Raw genomic sequence first — 21,590 nt, forward strand, 5'->3', positions numbered from 1 at the left:
TTAAGACACAGCATTACAAAGCTATCCCCAGCCACTGCAGCATGAGTTAGATCCCCAGCCAGGAAGCTAACCCACCTGGCACAGCAGACCTCTCTTTGTCTTGCCCCTGCTCCCCTCAGCAGTGTATTTCAATAGATCTGCCTGTACTGCTCCCGACTCAGTCTCTGGTGAATCCTCTCACCTCCTGCATCTCTGACCTGCACCCCAGCTCTTGAATGCATAAATAAATCTTAAAAAAAAAAGAAATAAGACCTGGAGTCGGCGGCAGGTGTCTCCCTCCCTGTCCTAAGAGGTGGCTAAAGAATCTACTGAGGGACAGACACTGGCCTGGCCATCTGAGCATAAGAAATTACCTGGGCTTCCAACTTCCTGGCAGTTGGGCCAGCCCTAGGCCATCTGGGACCGGGAGAGCAGGCGCCACATGGTCATCCCTCACTACAAAGAGTTGAACCGTCATTGGGACCAAGGTCTTAGGCCACTCAGCAACTGTTTCCCTCTCTGCTGCTTCTCCATGCAGTTCTTTCTTTTTTTTTTTTTTAAAGATTTATTTATACAATAACTGGGATACAGGTCAGAGGCACGGGAGGGTGAGAGGATTCACCAGAGACAGAGCAGGGAGCAGAACAGGCAGACGGACGGAAAACACTTCTGAGGGGAGCAATGGGTGAGACAAGAGAGGTGTGCCGCACCATGTGGGAATCTCTCTGACTGGCTGGGAATCGAACCTGTGTCGCAGAGGCTGCGGATAGTTTCACAGAGCAGCGCTCAACCCACTGTGCCACTGGGGAGGCCCCATCCATGCATTTCTTGATTGTTGCCCAGATGAGGGCCTCACATGGGTTAGAGCCTTAACCATGGGGATTCAAGTGCAGTGAGGCCTATAACATCTGGGTTGACAGCTTTAGAACCATTCCTTACAGATAGAAAGTGGGCAGTGGGATGGGGGTGGGAGTGTGGCAGGAGATGGGCAGGGTTTTTTTTTTTTTCACTTCAACTAGGCTGAGCAGAGAAGATACAAATATAGGCCTTAATCCAAGACCAGGCTTTCTGATGGCTATTCACTTTGAATAGGACTAAACTGTGCTTAGCCTCTATAAAGCCTCTCCTGAAAACTGTAGGAAGCCCAGCCTTAATTTACCCCTTCGATGAGTCCCATAGTGCAGTGGTTTTAGAAACTGAGCAAAAACCAATCACCTGGAAGCGAAGGGTATGTGCGACACCTCTGGTGTTTAGTAGTGTGGTGTGGCGTCTGAAAACCTGGATTCCTAAGAGTTTTCCAAGTAATGCTGATGCTGCTGGGCCAGGGAGCACACTTGGAGAAGCACTACTATGAACACATTCTCTCCCTTACAACTTCATGGTTTGCATTTTGATTAGATAGTCCAGAATTGTTGTCGGCACTGTCTGTGTTCCCATCCATGTCTCATTCCTTTGGGTCAGGGATCGGTGTTATGTATCTTCCTCCCTAATAGGTAGCATATTGTTGGATACAAAGTAGATGAAATAATTAAATATCAGGAAGCATTTCAGAGAATTCGGTTTCTTTATGAAGATAGGGATCACTAAGGGCTCAATTTTAGAATTCCCTTTTTTTTCTAATTTTTTCTCCTCCAGACTTGCAGAGAAAAATCTTAATTTAGTTCAGCAGTATCTTAGTCTCATAAAAAAAAAAAAAGCTGTAGTCTTGATTTAGGAAAAAAAGAATTCATTCCTTCATCCTTCCAAATAAGGTACAGTACGACTGAACAACAATGCACATAACTGTAAAACACAACTGTATTTCATATTGCTCACTACTCTTTAAATAAGTATAATTCAGATATTAAGGAAAGAACTGCTAATCACATTAATGCATTACAGAAATCAAAATTAACTTACCACAAAATAAATTAAAACATTAAATATTAACCTTTTCAGTGCAACATATACAGAAGTCAGAGTTACAAGTTCTAAAAAAAAAAAGCATCAGGTTTGTTAATAAAGATAATGGAAATTGAACACTTCAGTAAGTTATTACACCAGGAAGAGGGTTTGCTTTTTCAGTACTTTACCACCAGATCTTTCAGAAAGCTGCGTAAAATCAGTGGCTGGAGAGAACAGGTTTAGGTTGGAACATTAAGAGCAAACATGTATTTGTCTTATTTGTGATGTTCCCCTGGTCCTGGACTTTCGAATCATCTCCCATCCCCTGTCCTCTGCTCTACTGAGCAGGGTGGGAAAAAATCAAAGCCTAGACTTTGACAAAGGGGCTGCGGCCCCCAGAGCAATGTTGGAGCCTCCTTGATCCATTCCTGCCAAAACTGCCGGCAGAGCAACCAGTGGGTCCAAGTGTACTGAGACCAGCTGACCCTGGAAAACCCAAAGTTGATAGACGTTTCTCTCCACCTGCAGAGAACACTCTCTCAAGAAGTTCTAGAAGCACAACTTCTTCTCCATAACCAGTGTGGGTCATGGAATAGCAATCCCACCTCTTCTCTCCTTTAAAACAGACTCTGGGTACACACTACCCACCTCCTCTGCTGAGACACAATGGCAGGTTCCTTGGGTCTACATGTGTCCAGATGCATTTTTCAGGTCAGGGTTAGCTGCTGTCAGTCTTTCCATATAGAAGAAAATGTTTTTGCCAGTGTGCTTGAAGAAGTCACAACATGTCGAGGAGAATCCAGGCTCCGTAAAAGAAGTGGAAGCATACCCCCTTTTTTAAAAATGGGGGATTTTCATTTCTCCTGAGATATACATCAGAACAGCTCTGTCCCCATGCCCAGGGTGGGACTCTTCCCAAACCTCGGGAATGATACCCTGATCATAACAACACTTGGCTTTCTAAGGGCAAGGAAGGAAACACAGGGACTGACAGAGGTGGGTTAGAAGATCCACTTTCAACCCCAAATGGCTTATTTTTACAGAAAACCAGAAAAGTACCAGTGCCATAAAATGGTACCAGGATCCAGTGCTGTTGGCTGTCTGATTTCTAAATGAGAAATCACCAAAGAAGGCTCTCCCACCCCAGGGTGTGGACAGTGGTCAGTCAGGCCTGCCTTGACTCCAGCCTCCCCTTCCAACTCTTTTCAGTCTAGTTGGTATATAGAGGACTGCCATGGGAGGCACTTCTAGGAAGCAAAACATTCGAGCCAGTTCACTGCGTGGTTGTACAGGCACAAAGAAGGGGGCACTGGCAGCTGTGATTTGCTGGACCAAAGCATTTATGGACACTAAATCTGAAGTCCCCATAAAAAACCAAAGACTTTTCTTTGCTTCCATCCTCCTCTCCTTACACTTCTACAAAGGCCCTTGGATGTCCAAAGACTGGACATTGGTCCTGCCATCTAGTAGGTGAAAAAATCTCAGAAAACATTTTCACACTAGATTATACTCTTTACAGGTCATCTGACCTCAAATAGTCTTTAAAAGACTGGGGAGAGATTGTCTTAAAGTGAAAATGTGGTCTCAAGTTAAAAAAAAGTGACATAACTCCATTAGTCTCTCAAAACCAGACTCTCGGACTTTAAGGGGGGTCCAATGAGAAAGACGAATGCAAAGTGGGGTTTACAAGCCAGTGTCGATAGCACTGGACGCTGAGCAAGATGCTACAGTTAAGCCTCTGCTGCTGCAGGACTGGCCTAGGAATGCAAATTAAAATCTATTTTCTTTTATAATGAAAACCTGGGAGCTGTGTCAATTACCTTGCCAGGGGCCAGCTGGTGAACAGATCCATTTCTGATCTTTATGTTTTGGTGTGGCATCATTCAATGAAAGTGCCAAAATTGAGATAAGGGTCATATAGTTGTCTCAATTACAAGGAATACAGAGAAAATTCACAGAAATAGACAGGAGAAGAAGCATTAGGGAAGGACAAAATTACCTGAAATTTCAAGCCCATGTGATCTTTTTAAAGGTCCCTTTTGACAACGTGGGGAGCTAGACGCACTGAAGGGGAAAAGGCAGAAATCTCTCATTTTTCAAGCATCAATGGATAAATAGTTCCCTCACATATGGACCTTACAGATCACTTCATTCTTATTCTGTTTCCAAATTTTAATGAAATTTTCTAGGGAGTTTAATCACTGTTTAGTTGGAGGGAGCCAGTACTTCCTACAAGCAGGCCCAGTGGGTCAGAATGTACCGAGAGTCTCAGGAGGGCAATTTCTCTTTTTCTGAGGGGAAAGTGAGACCCCACACAGTGGAGGAGGCTTGTTAAGAGTTTTTGTTCATAAAACCAGCATCCTGAATGGAAAATCAAAAAGTCACTGGAATATTTCTCTTAGTGCCTGAAAATAAATAGGAAAGTTAAAATTTCTCCCTTTACAAATAAAGCAACAAGTTAGCCTAGCAACGACATGGAAAATAAATGCCTGGTCCTCCTTTCATGGATGTGGCCCCAAATGCCCATGGCTCTCTGCTAATGCCATTTCTAAATGGCCTCTTGGGGGCTCCCTAGGAAGTGAATCCGTTTAATCATGGGGCAGTATAGTAGGTGTGGTGTTCACTGCGTGTAGACACACACCCAGGCCATTGCTTCCTCTCTCCCCCAACAGAGGTGACACCTCTCTGGATTTACTGACTTTTCCACGGAATCTATCCAGAGACATTTCCCTGCTTGGTGTCTAAATTGGCAATCTCTGAACCCCAATCTTTGTTCCCTTCACCAACTCATCCTCCGCTGCCATTTCTGTACCCCTGGGGGACTGTTCCCAAGCCTCAGCTGTCCTGAAGAGGCCAGACACCTTACAACCAGCAATACATACATCATTAACATAGAAGTCTGAAAGCGTTTTATGTTTTTTACACTGTCTTAAGAGATTAAAAATAAACCATCATCCATCTAATAAATAAGAAGTTATCTCCGAGGGTGGTGAGTGCTTGAGAAGGTCTTTAGTGTCGTGTGTCTGTGGAAGATGTCGGCTGGTTGAGGATCTGTGGACAGTCAGACACGCTCTTCTTCCACTTGAAGCCTTCATGTTAACGATAACCGCGACCTCTTCTCCACCTTCTTCCCCAGTAAGTGGATGGGAAACAAATGTAACAACTATTGGAATTTCTGGGCAGGATGGATATGTAGTAGGGAGATGAGGAGAGAAACGCAGCTTGGCATCCGTGACAGGCAGGAGACAACTACACACATCTGGATGCAGATGCCTACTGCTGTGCACACCTTAGCTAGGTAAACAGTAAGTCCACCCTCTGCAGTTCTTTGGGACCAGTCTTTAAGTGGTGGCCCACTGATTTCTTCTCTAGGTCACACCAAATAACCCCAAGCAGACAGAGTTCATGACAGATTTGAAGGAAGGCCCACAAAAGATTTAAAGGCTGGAGAGCTGGCGGCAGGCAGAGGAGGAAAAACCTGCTGGCACGGCCTAGACATCCCTGTGGTGCCAGCCCGAAGTCCTGTCTTCATCAGGCTGCACATCCGCCTGACTGAGCTCCTTCTCCAGGCTCCTCAGACCACTGGAAGGAAGGAAAAATAGGGTAAGCTCTGTAGGCCAGACCTCAGTAATGCTGGGAAAACAGGCTTGGGACAGAAACCTGCGGATGCCTCATGCAATGTCACCAGGTTCTCCCAGGCAGTCAGGTCTAAGTCCAAGTTCTGCTGGTTCAACCTTAGGGGCAGCAGCTTCTGAAATTGTGCTTTCAGCACCAAAGGAAAGACTTATGGAAAGAGCAATGAGTTGTGGCTGAAGAGAGCAGGGGATGCACCCCCTTGTGAGGGCCTTCATTCAACTGAAGGTGAGTCACCCCAGCCTGTTGTCAGTCCCCCATCGTGGGTGGCTGGGTGGGTGGCTTAGGAGCTAGTCCAGGGCTTGAGTGTCAGAATGGCTTCTCTTAAGGCCATACAAGAAAGGGTCCATTTCTCAGAGGGTGGGGCCCAGGGCATCCTCTGTGGTTGTCTTGGTGAGTCCAGCACAGACACTCTGGTCCCTCCCATAAGTTCTCTGGAGCTGGAAAGGGAGCACCCTGGCCCGGGGTGAATCATGGTGATTTTAGTCCAGCCCCGTGGGTTAACCCACCTTTTAGGACCAGCAAGTCTGGCAGATGCAACATGAGGTCATGTAGGTATGCACTGTCTCAGGGAGACGGGCTTCAGCCTCAGCAGCCATCTCTGGAAGGCCAGAGTCACCCCATGCTCAAAACTAACATCCTCTCAAATGTGGGTAGAAAAGGAGTGGCATTAACAAGAAACTTACTCTGCTGGGAGAGGTCAATTTCTCAGGGGAAAAATGGTGAACACCTACCACAAGTCCACGTTCTGTGATGTTCTGTGCCGCCTACCACACCTGCTATTTATGTCAATTTGCATATAGTTTAAATATGAAAACGGAGGCTCAGAGAGGTTAAGGAACCTGTGAAAGGTGACAGAGTCAGTCACCAGTAATAATAAAAGAGCTCCCTTCTCAGTAAAACACACCTTAGGATAAATATCTGTTTCCTTTTCTCCCTTCTTCCTGCTTCATCCTCCAAGAACTTGTGCCCTGACCTGGGGGAGGTAGTCATTTCCTCACCTAGTAGCATCTCCTGAGGGAGAAGAGGCCCCTCTTCAACGTGATCCTTACCTGTTTCTGAGTGGCAGCAAGCAGTCCTTCCCTTCAGGAGGGCACTGGGCTTCTCATGCCTGCAGATGAGGGCCCGGCACCAGTCACAGTGTTTCCGGACCTGGCAGCAGCTGCGGAGACACAGAGAAGATGGCCTGGGCGAGAGTCTAGTGCGAGTACCCACCTGGCAGTGTGGCGTCTACCTAAGGGGCCTGATGGGCAGCTTTGGGCTCGAAACCAGCCTTTCCATGGGGGCCTCTGGAGGGACAGACACAGCAGGGCGTGGGGGACTTTTCGGGGTGGTGGTCTTTGGGGCAGATGTCAGCTAGCAATGAAACACCTGTTGGCTATCCCAAAGGACTAGCTCCACTTGTTCAGTCCTGCTCCTGGCTCCCGGGGCAACCTGGCCACCCACCTGGCTGCCTTCTCCACTAAGTGGCAGTTGGGTAACACCATAAATATGGTAACAGCCTCACCACTGCTGTCAGGATTGGGACAGAGCAGCCACTCAGGCTGGAAGTGCTGGGACTACTTGCGGGGAATAAAGGGGTCGCTGTTTTATGTCAGCATAAAACAGGGATCATGGATGAGCTGAACTGACCCATGAAGAGAATTGAGTCATGAATCTCAGTGGTGTTGAACTAGTCTCTGAGAATAAACATTCCCCAACTGTGGCAAGCCCAACCTCTTGGTGAACCTGCATTACCCAGAGTCTGGGTAACACATCAGGGTTATGAATGTTCCTGCCTCCCTCTGTAGGCAGGAATGAACAGCTTGCAGAGTTAGCATGAAAAAAGAATTAGGGAACCCAAAAGTAAGGCAGAGAAGAAGACACTGAGCAAAACACCAATTACCTAGAGACATGGGTGACTGTTTTCCTTGCAATGCCATGGAGAGCTTCATTTCTAATTCTAACTTAAAGGTATATATAATCTAGGAAACCACTGACTGGGGCTAGGGGGAGTCTTTGACTGATATGAGCCTGAAAACAGAGATGAGGAAACAAACCTGTTCTCTGTTTCCTCTTGGTGCTGGTTGGCATTTCAGAATCCTTACCCCATACCCTCTCTTGGCATTGCCCTGGGAAAGTTACCAGGGAAGAGCTGAGCAGAGGCCAAGAGACCTTCCTGCTTCTGTCACAGGTGACCAATGAGAGGCCAACATAGTCTGCCTGGATATGGGGTCCTTCTGAGTTGCAGAGTACAGGTTGTGGCAGCTCATCCCATGCTGGAGGGGTCTGGAGGCTTTTGATCCAGCCTTGTGAGTGACTGCCGATTGTAGCCAGTCAGGAACATCCTGGAGCAGTGGAATCAATGATTCTAGAACTCTCTGGCATGGGATAAGCTGGTCCCAACCACCTGTGCAACTCTGGAAGGCTCCAGGCCCAGGCAATCAGCTGCCTGGAGGGGGTGAGGGCTCAGTCCCTGGTTCAGGGTTTCTGAGCTTGGTCTCTGGCAAGGATGGGCTGAAAAAGGACAGAGAAGAGGTGGGACTGGCTACCTCCCTGGGAATAAAAGAAGTTGTCTAGGTATTCTAGATTGGTCCAGGGAATCTGGCAAAACCAGCTTTTAAGTCCCTCTATAGAGGCCCATGTAGGCAACTAGTTTTTCTTCCTAAAAGATCCTCCTGGCCACAGAAACAGGACCACAGAAGTGACAGGTGAGCACACACAACTATCTGGCCATGAGAATCACGGCCAGCGGTCCATCAGGTTGCTTCTACACTCCAGGGTGGGTTCTCATGAGTGGTAGAGCTGGCGAGGCCCCAGCCTGAACCACGGGCGCTTGTCCTCTACCTGCAAACATGTTTTCCTAAGATACTGCTTAGGGAGGAAGGAAAGACCAACCCAGTTCAGATCGCATCCCTCCCCACTAATGCAAGCTTGCCCAGGAGAAGGATATGATCAGGCCTGGCTATTGTCAACAAGCTGGGGTTCCTAGGGACACTCTGTTTGTGACCAGAACCAGACGTGTATGCTCCAGGTACCCCAACAGCAACAAACCAATAGACAGGACAAAGATTCTTTTATATCTGTCCAAATCCTAGGCAAGCTCAGAGAGTTAATAGGTCTGACTTCCTGCACTGACATGCAAGTGCTTACTCCAACCCTTGCCAAAATAGTCCCTCACTTACTGTCTGTACCTTGACTTAATCTACACGGTCGTTAGCAGTTCTGTGAATTTTTATGCATATCCAATTTATACCCAGGTATGCATTTCTGGAGGGTGTGCTCTGAGACCTAGATGCCTTCAGATATTATCAAGAAATAAATCTGGCCAGATATTGGCAATGTGGCCTCAGGTACTCTCCCTTTGCAAAGCAGTCCAGTTGGGAGATAAAGGGAAGCCAATAGGTTAAGAAATACCCAAAATTGGTCTCTGCTGGGCTAGGGCTCAGGAAGCCTTCTGGAAGATGAAAGGCAGAAACTGGATTTTGGAGGATGAGGAGGGGCAGAGAAGCAGAGAAAGGGGCAGGTCTGTCATCAGCCTGTTGTAAGAGTGACAGTGACCTTTAAAATGGCATTACGGGGCCTCCCCGGTGGCGCAGCGGTAGAGCGCTGGGTTGCGCAGCTGCCCGCAGCCTCTGCGGCACTGGTTCGATCCCCGGCTGCTCCCCGGCCACCGGAGGAAGGTCCCACATGGCGCGCAGACCTCTCCTGCCGCCCGCTGCTCCCCTCAGCAGTGTACTTCGGTCCTTCTGCCTGCTCTGCTCCCCGCTCTGGCTCTGGTGAATTCTCTCACCCTCCCGCGCTTCTGACTGTACCCAGTGCTTGTATAAACAAAACAAACAAACAAATAAATAAAAACATGCCTCTATTTAAAAAAAAAATCTTTAAAAAAAAAAATAAAATGGCATTACGATTTGCAAAGTGTCTGCTGCTTCTGCTACTGCCCAAAGGAGGCTGGGAGCACGTCCAGCTCTTTCTGGGGCCTTTTTGCATCCCCATCACAATTCTGAAGGCTCTGAACTAATAGATCACAGTGTCTGCTCTATACTTGGATTCTACACTGGCTCCTGCAGCACTGCTGGATGCGTGCCCTTTGTACAGCACGGCTGTCATTAAAGCTCTATGTGGCTTTACTGACAGCAACCAGACATCACAGCAATAAAATGCTGAGGGGACTCTGTTATCTGGGCATGGAGCAGACGCCCCTGGCCAGGCAGGACCTCTGGGGCAGCAAATACTCACTGTATTAGCACACATGCAATGATGAGGACAGCCAAGGCCACGATGGAAACCACCACCAAGGCGGTGATGGCCTGCTTCTTCTGGCTGGCTGCCACCACGGCCAGGAGGTCTGCATGCTCACAGCGGGCACCGACGTACCCAGAATGGCAGCTGGGGAAGAAAGGAACATCAGCATTTGTAAGGTCAGGAAGACCACAGTGCAGGTTTTCTGATCCAGCAGACCGGGTAAAGGAGGAGTCAAAGTCCTCAGTGGCTTTTGCAGGTCTTTATTTCGATTACTAGGCACATGGCAGGCAGGGGTGCTGGGGCGCCGGGAGGCTGGCAGTCCTCCCAGCCCCCAGCAAATCCTCACTCTGGGCTCTCTGGCGTTCTCTCTGCTTCCGTTCGTTCTTGGCTTCTGCTGGCATCCCCATGACACCGCCCTTAAAAGCCCAGTCTTAGCCCAGGTGAATCCCATCTACCTATGCCCACACCCTATTCCAGGTGCCCGCCATCAGGCATGCATTCAGGACTGCAAGGATCCATCATTTATCCTGATGGAGGGTGGGCAGAAAAACCTGATATTTTACTTACCCTACAGCATTACTCCCAATTCCCCAGGTCTCATTTTCCCAATTCCCTGGAAAAGACTGGGCAAGCCCCAAAGTGCCCCCCCCCCCAGTCTTTGCAATTGGAGGCAAAGGTGTAAGAGTGGCCTACTTCCCTCACGGGCGCCTCTTGCCTGGAGAATGAGGAGTAACCGACCAGCCTGATCAGCTGAGCATTCATTATTATCGTTACTATGACAGCTCTTCGGGGAATAAAGAAGACAGCAAACGTGTATATGGCATGAAATACATTTGGCAGTTCCTAAAAAGAAAGGTTATTTTTAAACCAAATGTGTGTATTCAGAATTTTTGATGATGAGAGAAAGAAAAACACGCTCAATCAGCGGGAGACATAGGCTGTAGTTTGCTTTGTTATCTTCAAGTTCAAATAGTGCTGCCAGTACTTACTGGGTGGCCCAGCCCAAGGGGCACATACTGAGGTAGGGCCAGTGCCATTATCTGGCACTTGTAGGACTTGAAGCCACTGAATTGTGGAGCCTTGTGTCCTCATTTCCAACCACACTGGCCTCCACTGGAGGACTGTAAGGGCATAAAAGAATGTCCCTGAGCACGTGAGTGGTCTGAAAGGGCAATACCCACCCAAGGGGTATCATTGCTGGTACTGCTACTACTCAGGGGTGCTTTGGTTAAAAGCTGATGCTGTTTCTTCCATCTCCTCTCTGCTAAATTGCACACTCTACCCCCAATTCTGGGGTGGGTGCAAGTGGTTCTCCCATGTTCTAGCCAAAAGGAAGTGGTGACCTTTTTCTAATGCAGGTATTTCCCCCTCCCAGCAAGTCTGTTGATTCTTCTCAATAGACTTAGTTACACAGGTCCCTTTGTATGGGGTGAGTTTCCTATAATGAAAATGTTTGATCACCATTTCCTTCTCGGGAGAGCTTCCTTCCCACAGGAACTTCCCCCATCAGCCTTGCAGCAGGCATCACAGGCAGGATTTAAAGTTTTGTTTTTCCCTCCAGACATGGCAATGATAGCTAAACTATTTTTTTTGAAGGAGTTTACCTTTTGATTAAGTAGCCAGCCTGTCACTTTCACTTTTAAATTAAAAGGTCTTTGAAGAACAAGGAAAAATGAAAGGAGGTGAAGGGTCCTGGAGGCTCTGCTACTTATCAGGGTCAGCCCCAGGGGCATTGCATTTGTGATTCCCCCAACCCTGTGCTCCTGGGCTGTTAGATTCCAGGTGCCAGAAGGGTACCTGGAACCATAGGATAAACACAAGGTATTTTCCAGAGGCATCCATTTTGCTCAATATTGACAACAATATAATCATTTTAATGTTAAAGGGACAGGCCCTGAATGGGTTTAAGATTTACGGTAACAAGAGATGCTGACAAATTTGCTGCTTAAGGCTACAACCTGGGATACCAGACAGAGCATTTAAGTTCTGTCTTTAATGCTACTGTATGGAAAAGTCTTTCACTAGCTCTCTTTATCCCAAAATGCAATTGTTACCTATTAATATCTTAAAGGTGTTTTAAGTTTGAATTCAGGTACTTGCTTTTCTGTTAAGGATTATTTTATGTGTAACATACATTTTCTCATCTAATACTTGCACAAAAAGTCACCTGCCTGAAGTTACCCTGTTAGGGAATAGAGAGAAATTCATACCCAGTCCTGCTGACTCCCTAAGTCTGGGCACCCTCTCTTTCCCCACTCTCCCTGCCAAACTGCAATGGGGAGGTGAATGGCACAGATTAGACTCTTGATCAAATGTGGCTTTGGGTTTAGTCCTTAATCTTAAAAGAGTAAAAGATTTGAGAGTTTTAGCTTCAATAGCGTGAAAGGGTTTGCTATCTTTGGTAAATAAGAAAGCTGAGGAGGGCAGTGAGGAGGGCAAGTGCCAAGCAGGGTTTGCTACAGATCCAGGGAGAAGAAAGCAGGATCCAGACAGAGGAGGAACAAAGCAGGAGGTGGGGGGGTGGGGGAGAGTGTCTCTAGCAAGATGACTTTTTTTCAGGTTTTTTTTTTTTTGCTTTTTAAAATTTTATATATATTTTACATCATTCTTTCTTTTTGTACAATGTTTGCGTTCCTTTCTCCTCTCAGGTGTAGTCCCTATATAATTCCCACCACCAATTCACCCTTGCACCATCACCATAGTCCCTTGTGCTCTTCCTCCCCTGTTTTGATCCCTCTCTCTCCCCCTCCCCTTCAGTGTCCCTGATTTATAGTTGCCCGTTAATTTTGTTTTTTAAGTTTACTATAATTTCTTTTCCTGATCTCTTATTTGGTTCCCCTACATTCCTCCTGTAAGTGAAACCATCTGATATTTTTTTTCTTTCTGGCTTATTTCACTGAGCATAATCCCTTCGGCTCCATCCATTTGCTGCAAATGGCATGAATTTATCTTTTTTGATTGCTGAGTAATATTCTACCGTGTATATAAACCACATCTTTTTTTGTTTGTTTGTTTTGAAGATTTATTTATTTATTTATACATGCACTGGGTACAGTCAAAAGCACGGGAGGGTGAGAGAATTCACCACAGCGAGAGCGGGAAGCAGAACAGGCAGAAGGACTGAAGTACACTGCTGAGGGGAGCAGCGGGCACGGCAGGAGGGGTCTGTGTGCCATATGGGACCCTCGCCAGTGGCTGGGGATCAAACTGGCGCTGCAGAGGCCCTGGGCAGCTTTGCAGCCCAGCGTTCAACCGCTGCGCCACCAGGGGAGGCCCTAAACCACATCTTCTTGATCCGGAAGATGACTTTTCTTGAAAAAGGATCTGGATCACAGACACTGAGTAAGAACACTGACCCACAGACTTAGGCTAGGAGGGAGAAGAATGGGGGGCTTGGCCCAGGGGCAGGTTGTGTTTTTTTTTTTTAATGATATCGCCATTTTAAGATGATTTTTTTTTTTAATTTATTTATTTATTTATACAAGCATTGGGTATAGTCAGAAGCGCGGGAGGGTGAGAGAATTCACCAGAGCGGGAAACAGTACAGGCAGACTGATGATACACTGCTGAGGGGAGCAGCGGGTGGCAGGAGAGGTCTGCGTGCCATGTGGGACCCTCACCCAGGGTGGCCGGGCATTGAACCGGCGCCGCAGAGGCTGCGGGCAGCTTCGCAGCCCAGTGCTCAACCGCTGTGCCACCAGGGAGGCCCGGGTTATGTTTGTTTTTAAATACATTTTTATTGTGGTAATATTGGTTGATTACATGTTTTGGGCACACAGCATTTATAATTCTACATCTGTTTAAACTACATCACGATCACCAAAGGTCTAGTTTCCATCTGTCACCACACAATAGACCCCTTTTTACCTATCCTCTTTTACCTACCCATTTTACCTACCCTCTTTTATGGTTTCATATAAATTTTAAAAATATTGTTGGTATTCTGATGGGGATTACATTAAATTTATATATTACTTTTGGTTTATATAGTATTTAAAAATTCACATTTGTATATTCTTAATTTTTTGAGGAATCTTCATATTATTTTCTGTAGTGGCTACATCAATATATATTCCTACAGACAATGTATGAAGGTTCCCTTTTCTCTACATCCTCACCAACACTTGTTTTTGCCTTTTTGATAATAGCTACTAGTCTAAGATGTGTGAAGTGAGAGCTCATTGTGGTTTAGATTTACATTTCTCTAATTATAAAGTGATAAATATATTTTCATGTGCTTATTGGCTATCTATATGTCTGCTTAGGAGAATTGTACATTCTGCTCACTTTTTATTTTATTAGTTGTATAAATTCTTTATGTATTTCACGTATTAACTTTTTGTTGGATATATGATTTGCAAATATTTTCTCCCATTCAGTAAGTTGGCTTTTCATTTTGATGATGATTATTTTTATGTTTAGAGCTTTTTAGTTTGGTGTAGTGCCATTTGTTTATTTTTGCTTATCACTTGAGTTGAATCCACAAGACATTTTTTTGCATGTGGTTGTACAGTTTTCCCAATACCACTTATTGAAGAGACTTTCTCCATTATTCATATACATGTGGATTTATTTCTGGATGCTCAATTCTTTTCCATTGAGCTGTGTGTCTTTTTTATACCAATACCATGATATTTCGATTACTATAGTTTTATAGTATAGTTTGACATCAGAGAATATGATACCTTTATTTTGGTTCTTTTTTATTTGGAATTGCTTTGGCTGTTGGGATATTTTATGGTTCCATACAAATTTTAGGAATTTTTGTACTATTTCTATGAAAAATACCAACTGGATTTTGAGAGAGATTGCAAGGAATCTGCTTTTGGTAGGATGCCATTTAAAAAATAATTAATTATTCTAATCTATGATTACCTATTTAACTTTTACCAATTTAATTTTATAGTGAGTCTTCACCTAATATTGTCAACAGGTTTTCAGAAACTGTGACTTTAAGTGAAATGATGTATAACAAAATCAGGTCCTCAAGTAATGTCATTTCCTTCAATGTTGGTCAGGATTCTTTTCATATCATCTTTGGGGCAATACCTAGTTCTACAAAACTGTTGAACTATTTGAGCAGAATGGACTGGGGAGCCTGAGATTTGGGATGAATGTTAAGATTTCTAACCAGAACTAAGTCAATGGGACTTCTCTGTAGGTAGGTATTAGTGCTGTATTCTCCTAGGAAAGGGTAATGTAGTGAGGATTTGCATATATATTTGTAAAGACCCAGTTTATAGGAGGGTGAGTATCCCACAGGGCAATTTCACATGACTTGAAATGTTCTTACTCTAACCTGCAGACTCTGGGACAGAATGATTCTAACAGTTCCCTAAACACTTGGTTCTGAAAACCCTATGAATTAATAAATCAATGCTGGGGATTCCAAGAAATCCTGCCCCCACCCCCCCATAGTAGCAGCCAAGTGACAATTCCAATATATAACATTTATCACAGGCACTAGGCTAAACTCCTACATGAACTGACACTTTTAAACCCATCAATCACAACTGCCATGTGAGGTCTAGGCTATGATTTACCTTGTTTTACTGATGAGGAAGCTGGGAGCTTCTAGAAACTACCAATATCACTCATGGAAGCTCTTTCTGGGGTAATGCAAATTGGTTTGATACTCTGGAATAAAGATTCATGACAAATTCACAAACCTCACAGCAAAAAGAAATGGCATGCTGACTGCCTCATAAAAAGCTCTCCCTGAAGTAGTTGTGACAAGTTGCAAAGATTCTCCCAAACAATGCTGCCTTAACTAAGAAGGATACCTCCTGGGCTAGGTCACACTTTTCTGACTTCCCCTGTTCTTCCTCCCAGATGAACATTCACCATCTGTACATGCTGGGCTCTTCACAACCAGTTCTGCCTCCGAACAACCCCTGGCAGAGGTCCTCGCCCATTAGGAGAGTCTGTGGCAACAAGAATGCCTCTGAGCCTTAGTGTCACAGCTGCCAATACTCAAATCTCAGTCTCACTGAGTTAGGCAGCCCAATGTACTTCTGAATGAAAACTTCCCCAAAGAGGGGAGACCCAGCAGATACTTGGGTTGCTGCCTGGTAGATGAGGCTCCCGGGCATGGCTGAGCAAGCCCTGAGAATAGCAAATCTTTGCCCCAATCAGCCCAAGCACAGCTGGGAGGCAGAAGAGCCCTCAGTCCAGTCTCCCTTCAGGATCCTCCAGATCAAAATCTCTGAAAATGGGAACTGGGTGTTTTTAAAGAGTGGGGAAATGGCAATTCTGTTTCCACTCTTGATGTCATGAATGCTGCCAGGTGATTATCGTTGAGTGTACACCTTTGCTTGTGTTGAGATGATTTCCTCTGGCCAGAGTCCCAAAAGTGGGTGTAACATGGCACAGACTTTGTAATTTCATTATGATGGGTTCAAATCCCATTCCCTACTTACTGTCTACATGGCTTTGAGCAAGTTACTTAACCTCTCTGTATCATTGATTCTGCACCTTTAAAATGTGAAAGTAATAAAACTTATCTCATAGAGTTGTTATGAGCACTAAGGGAGTTAGTATCTTATGAAGTGCAAGAAGTAGTGCCTGATACAAAGGAAGGGCTACATAGGTGCTAAAACATAAATAAAAGGATGGGAGCATTTTTAAGCCTCTTGAAAGGTATTGTCTTCATAAACACTGATGTGCCCTTTGGTGGGAGTCAGGCTGGTGGGACTAGCGGCACTGATCCCAGTGACACCTGCGCTGGGTGCTCCCACTCTTGGCTTCTTAATAGCTGTATCTGCCAAACCCTATAATCTCTCTGCCCAGAGGCTGGAGAGGAGTGGGCTGGCTAGAGTAAGGGTGTCCTTGGCAGCTCTGACCAATGTGCCTCCTGGGACAGCCATGGGTTTTCCTGGACTTTCATCAGCACCTGACAACCGCCTTCGGCTACTGTGATGGTAACAATGGGTGCATCATAGTGGTGACAGTGCCGATGGAAGCCGCAACTTGAACTCTTATGTTCTATGTCTATATCTGGCCAACTAGAGGTAATAAATACTTGAAATGTGACTAGTGAGAATGAGAGGCTAAATTTTAACTAATTAAATTAAATGTCTGCCTGTGTCCAGTGGCTCTTGGCTCTTGTCCTTTCTGCATTATGGTCACTGGGACCTATGACATGTATTATAATATCCTCGTTTTATACGCAAAGGAACGGAGGCTTGACATGTCACTTAAAGTGACCAAAATTTAAATTTGCTGGTATAAGAGACTCAGGTCTGTCTGACCTCCAAAGTGAGGCTTTTATCTGCTGCATTATCTGGCCTGATAGTCAATGCTCAGTATTTGCTTTGATTTTTCAATATCTGGTGGGGGTGGCAGGAGAGGAGTTGCATTTCCTCTAGGCACCTGGGTAGCAGTGAAGTCCTAACTTTCTGTTCCTGCCACTCCCCAACCCCCACCTGCTGGTGGTTGAAATGACAGCAGACCTACATGGAGTGGCTAGGAACCAGCAGAAAACCACTCCTCATCCAGTCTCCTGGGAGGTGTCCTGGGTTGGGCAGGCACAGGGATGGCGGTCACTTTTCTCTGGGTGTTTGACTCTGTCAGATCCCACTGGAATGCGCTGTGGCCAGGACCATGTGGAATGTTTTCTTTGGCTGACAGCAATTTGTTTTCACACTTTGCTGTGGGAAAGTTAAGTCGGGGAGTTCAGTCACGGAGCAGCACTTGGGACAGGTGAGAAGCTTCAAACTGGTTGTTGCTGGCTACCAACTGCTGGAACCCTCAAAACAAGTCACCTGGGTGGCTTCTTTCAACTGTTTGCCTTTGTTTGAAGGCTTTTGCAGGCAGCAAACCAACAGTGTGGGGACTCTGCCTCAGGGAATAAATGGTGTGCGGCCCTAACTTTGCATTTCTATGGCTTTTTCCCCCCCCTGTTTTCTCATATAGTTGAGCACCATGGGATTTATGAAAAGGAGACATAAAATACAATCCGGGGTTCCTTAGACATAAATCTTTAAGGCCCATTTTCACTACTTTTGGCTCTCCCTGACTAGTTGTTTGTTTTAATTCTTTTTCTTTACCTCATTTTAGTGTGAGATGTCACTTTAGAATCTCAGGAACTGAAAGATGATTGTTTATATTGAAAACAAAGCTTAAGAATGATAGTATTAAGAAAAAGTTCCCTCTTCTGAGACTGTAATCTTGACTCACTGTAGGATTAATTTATATGGCCACGAGGCGGCCATAATATCAAGGTATGTCAGTTTTATGGACCAGAATGTGTGTTATCTCTTTCCTTAAAAACAGGAAATAAATCCATTCTGTGATGATCCGGGAGATGAGAGACAACCTTACTGCCTTATCATCCCAGGTTGAGAGCCTGCAGGTCTCTTTTCCACTTATTCGCAGCTAAATCCTGCAACATTCTTTTTCTTTAAATTGCAAGTTCTTTGTTCTGTTTTTCTCTCCGAAATTTAGTGCCCTCTTCCTAGAGACTATATAACTTCACTGGAATGATCAGATGGTAGGTTCCATTATTCTATGCACACATAATTAAAGTTTGTCTTTTTTCTTTCTAATCTCTCATGTCAATTTAATTATTTTCCAGCTGTACAGACCTAGAAGGGTAGATGATTTGCTTCCTCCCCAACAGATTTCTCTGCAGATTCAGAGTTTCTGGTCTAGTAGGAATTAACTAAATAGAACATTCTTTTAGGTATCAGAAATCAAAAAAAGTATAGGTGTGGTCCTGTCCTCCCTGAGCTTACAAGCTCCAGTGGCAGCTGCAGGAGTGAATAAAGTGGGCAAGCATTAACAGAATAGAGGTGGCAACAGGATGAAGGGGGAATGACATTTGTGTCAGTGTGGAGAGCAGCAGGGCTGGGAGCTGGAGAACTGGGGTGGGGGTTGGGGTGCAGGGAGGTGCACCTGCATCTCAGCCTTAAGGCTGCGTGTTCCAGCACAGGCTTGGAGCTGTCATTCTGCTGCTCCTTCAAGAGAAGCTGGGCGTTGTCAGCGTGGAGATGTGGAACCTGACTTCTCTACAGTGATGACAACTAATTAAAGAACAATGAAGATCATCATCCACTGCATATAAAACATAACTGTGGGCTGAATACTGCCCCTGGGCCACCAAGATCCAGTGGGTCGCTGAGGTGAAGAGCGCTGAGCACTTGCCTGGCCATGCTGCTCCCACATGATGAGCTTTTCCAAAGGGCATGGGTGTCTCAGCAGTTCCCACTGACTTCACACAGGAAGGAACTGGTAAGAGTCTGTGGTCAGGACAATGGCTTGGGGACTGACTCTGACCTATTTTCTGGAGGAAGGTTTACCTGCAGGGGCAAGGCATCAGCCTTTCCTGGAAACAAAAGAACTTAGTAATTTGAGGGGAACTTTGTGAGGCTGGGCCCCAGAGTCCTCTGGGGCAGAAGCTGAGAGCAGGGGTTTGGTGGTTGGAAGGGACTGAATTCCAGCTCTGGAATTTGCTGGATCTGGGACTCTCTGAGCCTCCAGTTGCCCACTTACATGATAAGGGCAGGAGACCTTACTTGAGAGGGGTGCTGTGAGGACTCCATAAGTTAGCTCCAGCTGCACCTGGCACATAGATACAATTCATATTTGGAGCTGCTATTATTGTTATTACTATCATTATTAATAGTAATATTTATAATGTGAATGGAAAGACACAGTCATCCTGATTACCAAAATGTGATGACGCGTGAATATGATGGACAGTGATTGCCCTTGAGCCAACAGCAGTACTTGTGACTGAGGCTAAGGAGAATAAGAGAATAGCCACCCAGCTGACGGGGGTCTTGGCTATAATTAAGGGGGGTGACTTTGTCTCAGCTAATGACCCAGCTCTCAGGAAGTGGACAGCTGCCCCTGCTGTTGTGGGGAAGGCACCTGAGGTGGAAACATTGAGCTGCTGGCTTTCTTTTGATCAGAAGTCTCCTCAAAGAGATCTGTCCAATAAATACACCAGCCTAAGGTCCCCCTGCACTGTGTCATGTTAAGGGAAGAATGTCTCTGCCTGCTGCACTGGGAGTTTCCTAGCTGCCTTCTGGGCCAGTATTTTCCCACAGTGATCTGGTTACTAACAAAACAATTCTAGCAGCCTCCCCAACCCACCCCAGGGTCCTCTATGTGTATTTAAACAAGAATGATAATCATGAATAAAGACAGTGTCTACTATCATCATGTGCTTTGTATTCAGGGTGTGGGGAGGGCCCTCACCTGGGGGTGTTTCTTAGCTCTGGAGGCATGACTTGGGGGCCTCACATTGTCCTCCCCCCAGGAGGAAGTGGCCAGTAAGCCTGTTCAGGTTCAGACAGCTGTGCCTCAGGAAGAGGTGAGCACTAACTGCACTGCTTATGGGAAAAGGCTCTCCTGGACCCCAAGCTTTTCCAGGCTAAAGCATCTGATACATTTAAACATCGTGGACTCTGCTTCAGGAGCCAGAGCTCTGCTATGTGACCTAGGGGTAACTTCTCTGTGCCTACCTCAGGGATCGTTGCGGGGATTACAAGCGTGAACGCATGGAGAGCGCATGGCAATAAGCAAAAGTTCAGTATTATTTACTGGGGTTAGGTTGGGCCATATGAAATTGCTGGCTTTCAACCATTTTTTTTAAAGCATTTTTTTAAATCTTTCTTTCTTTCTTTTTTTTTTTTTAAAAGATTTATTTATTTATTTATTTATACTAGCACTGGGTACAGTCAGAAGCGCGGGAGGGTAAGAGAATTCACCAGAGCCAGAGCTGGGAGCAGAACAGGCAGACCGACGAAGTACACTGCTGAGGGGAGCAGCGGGCACGGCAGGAGGAGTCTGAGCCGCCATGTGGGACCCTCGCCGGTGGCCGGGGATCGAACCGGCGCTGCAGAGGCTGCGGGCAGCTTCACAGCCCAGCGCTCAACAGCTGCGCCACCAGGGGAGGCCCTCAACCATTTTTGTGCTATAGAAATGGCATTGTCATATAGATCAGTGATTGGGGCCACCCCCTTTCTCCACCTCAGGCAATTTCTTTTTTATCTATTGATATTTATTGAGGTGACATTAGTTTACAACACTGTATACCTTCTGGGGATACATTTTCTCACCTCTCCATGGCCACCACCACATGCCCAGTCACTATCCACCATCAACCAATTGCCTCCCTCCACCCCCATTCCTTTCCCCCTCTTTCACCTTAGGTAACCACTATTCTGTTGTCAGAGTCTAAGGGTTTGTTTTATCTTTTTCTTTTTTAATATTTCAGAAATGAGTGAAATCACACTGCATTTGTCTTTCTTCTTCAGGCTTATATCACTTAGCATAATCCCCTCTAGCTCCATCTGTGTTCTCACAAGTGGCCAAATTTTATCTTCTGGAGACATTTTTGATTGTCTCGATAGGGTTATGGTGGCAGTGCTACTGGCATTTAGGGGGTGGAGGTCAGGGGTGCTGCTAATGGCTCCCTAAACTAAGAATTTTCTAGCTCCAAATGCCAAGAATGCCAACGTTGAGTATGGGCCACTTAACAGTAATCTATAATGGACAGATTAATTATCTGAAAACATCCCTTTCCAAAACCAGCATGGCTCCCATTATGCCTAGAGAATAAAGCCCCTCTTCCAATAGGCGTTGGCCTCTGATCTGACTCCAGTCTCATCTCCACACTGCTGTAGCTGCTCTGACTTGCAACAGCAGGTCCCCAGACTCTCTCACTTTGGAGTAAACTTTCTGTTCATCCTGATGAAACAAATCCTATTACCTGCTCTGGGATGCTTTCCTCAAGCGCCTTTCCTCCCTGGTCTGGCTGACTATGGCAGTCACCAGTGGCTCTTGACTAATGTGATTCCTGAGTCTCTTTCCTGGAGTTTCGAGTCAGTTGGTTGGGGTGGACTTAGTTAGCTACTCTT

The 21,590-nt window shown here is 45.8% G+C and overlaps 1 protein-coding gene across 1 annotated transcript in view; it reads right to left on the minus strand.

The window, feature by feature from the left end:
* Positions 1–1,879: 1,879 nt before the first annotated feature.
* The window catches only part of TGFA (transforming growth factor alpha), a 97,563-nt gene continuing 77,852 nt past the window's right edge, over positions 1,880–21,590 (minus strand). The window contains exons 4-6 of the mRNA XM_037526838.2: positions 9,718–9,867; positions 6,549–6,658; positions 1,880–5,445 (exon numbers count right to left, since the gene is read on the minus strand). Coding sequence (XP_037382735.2) covers positions 5,438–5,445; positions 6,549–6,658; positions 9,718–9,867 — 268 coding nt within the window. The 3' untranslated portion in view covers positions 1,880–5,437. The remainder of the gene's footprint in view (positions 5,446–6,548; positions 6,659–9,717; positions 9,868–21,590) is intronic.

This window comes from Talpa occidentalis, unplaced genomic scaffold, assembly GCF_014898055.3.
Source record: "Talpa occidentalis isolate TD23 unplaced genomic scaffold, MPIMG_talOcc4v2.1 talOcc4.5, whole genome shotgun sequence".
NCBI classification, from domain to species: domain Eukaryota; kingdom Metazoa; phylum Chordata; class Mammalia; order Eulipotyphla; family Talpidae; genus Talpa; species Talpa occidentalis.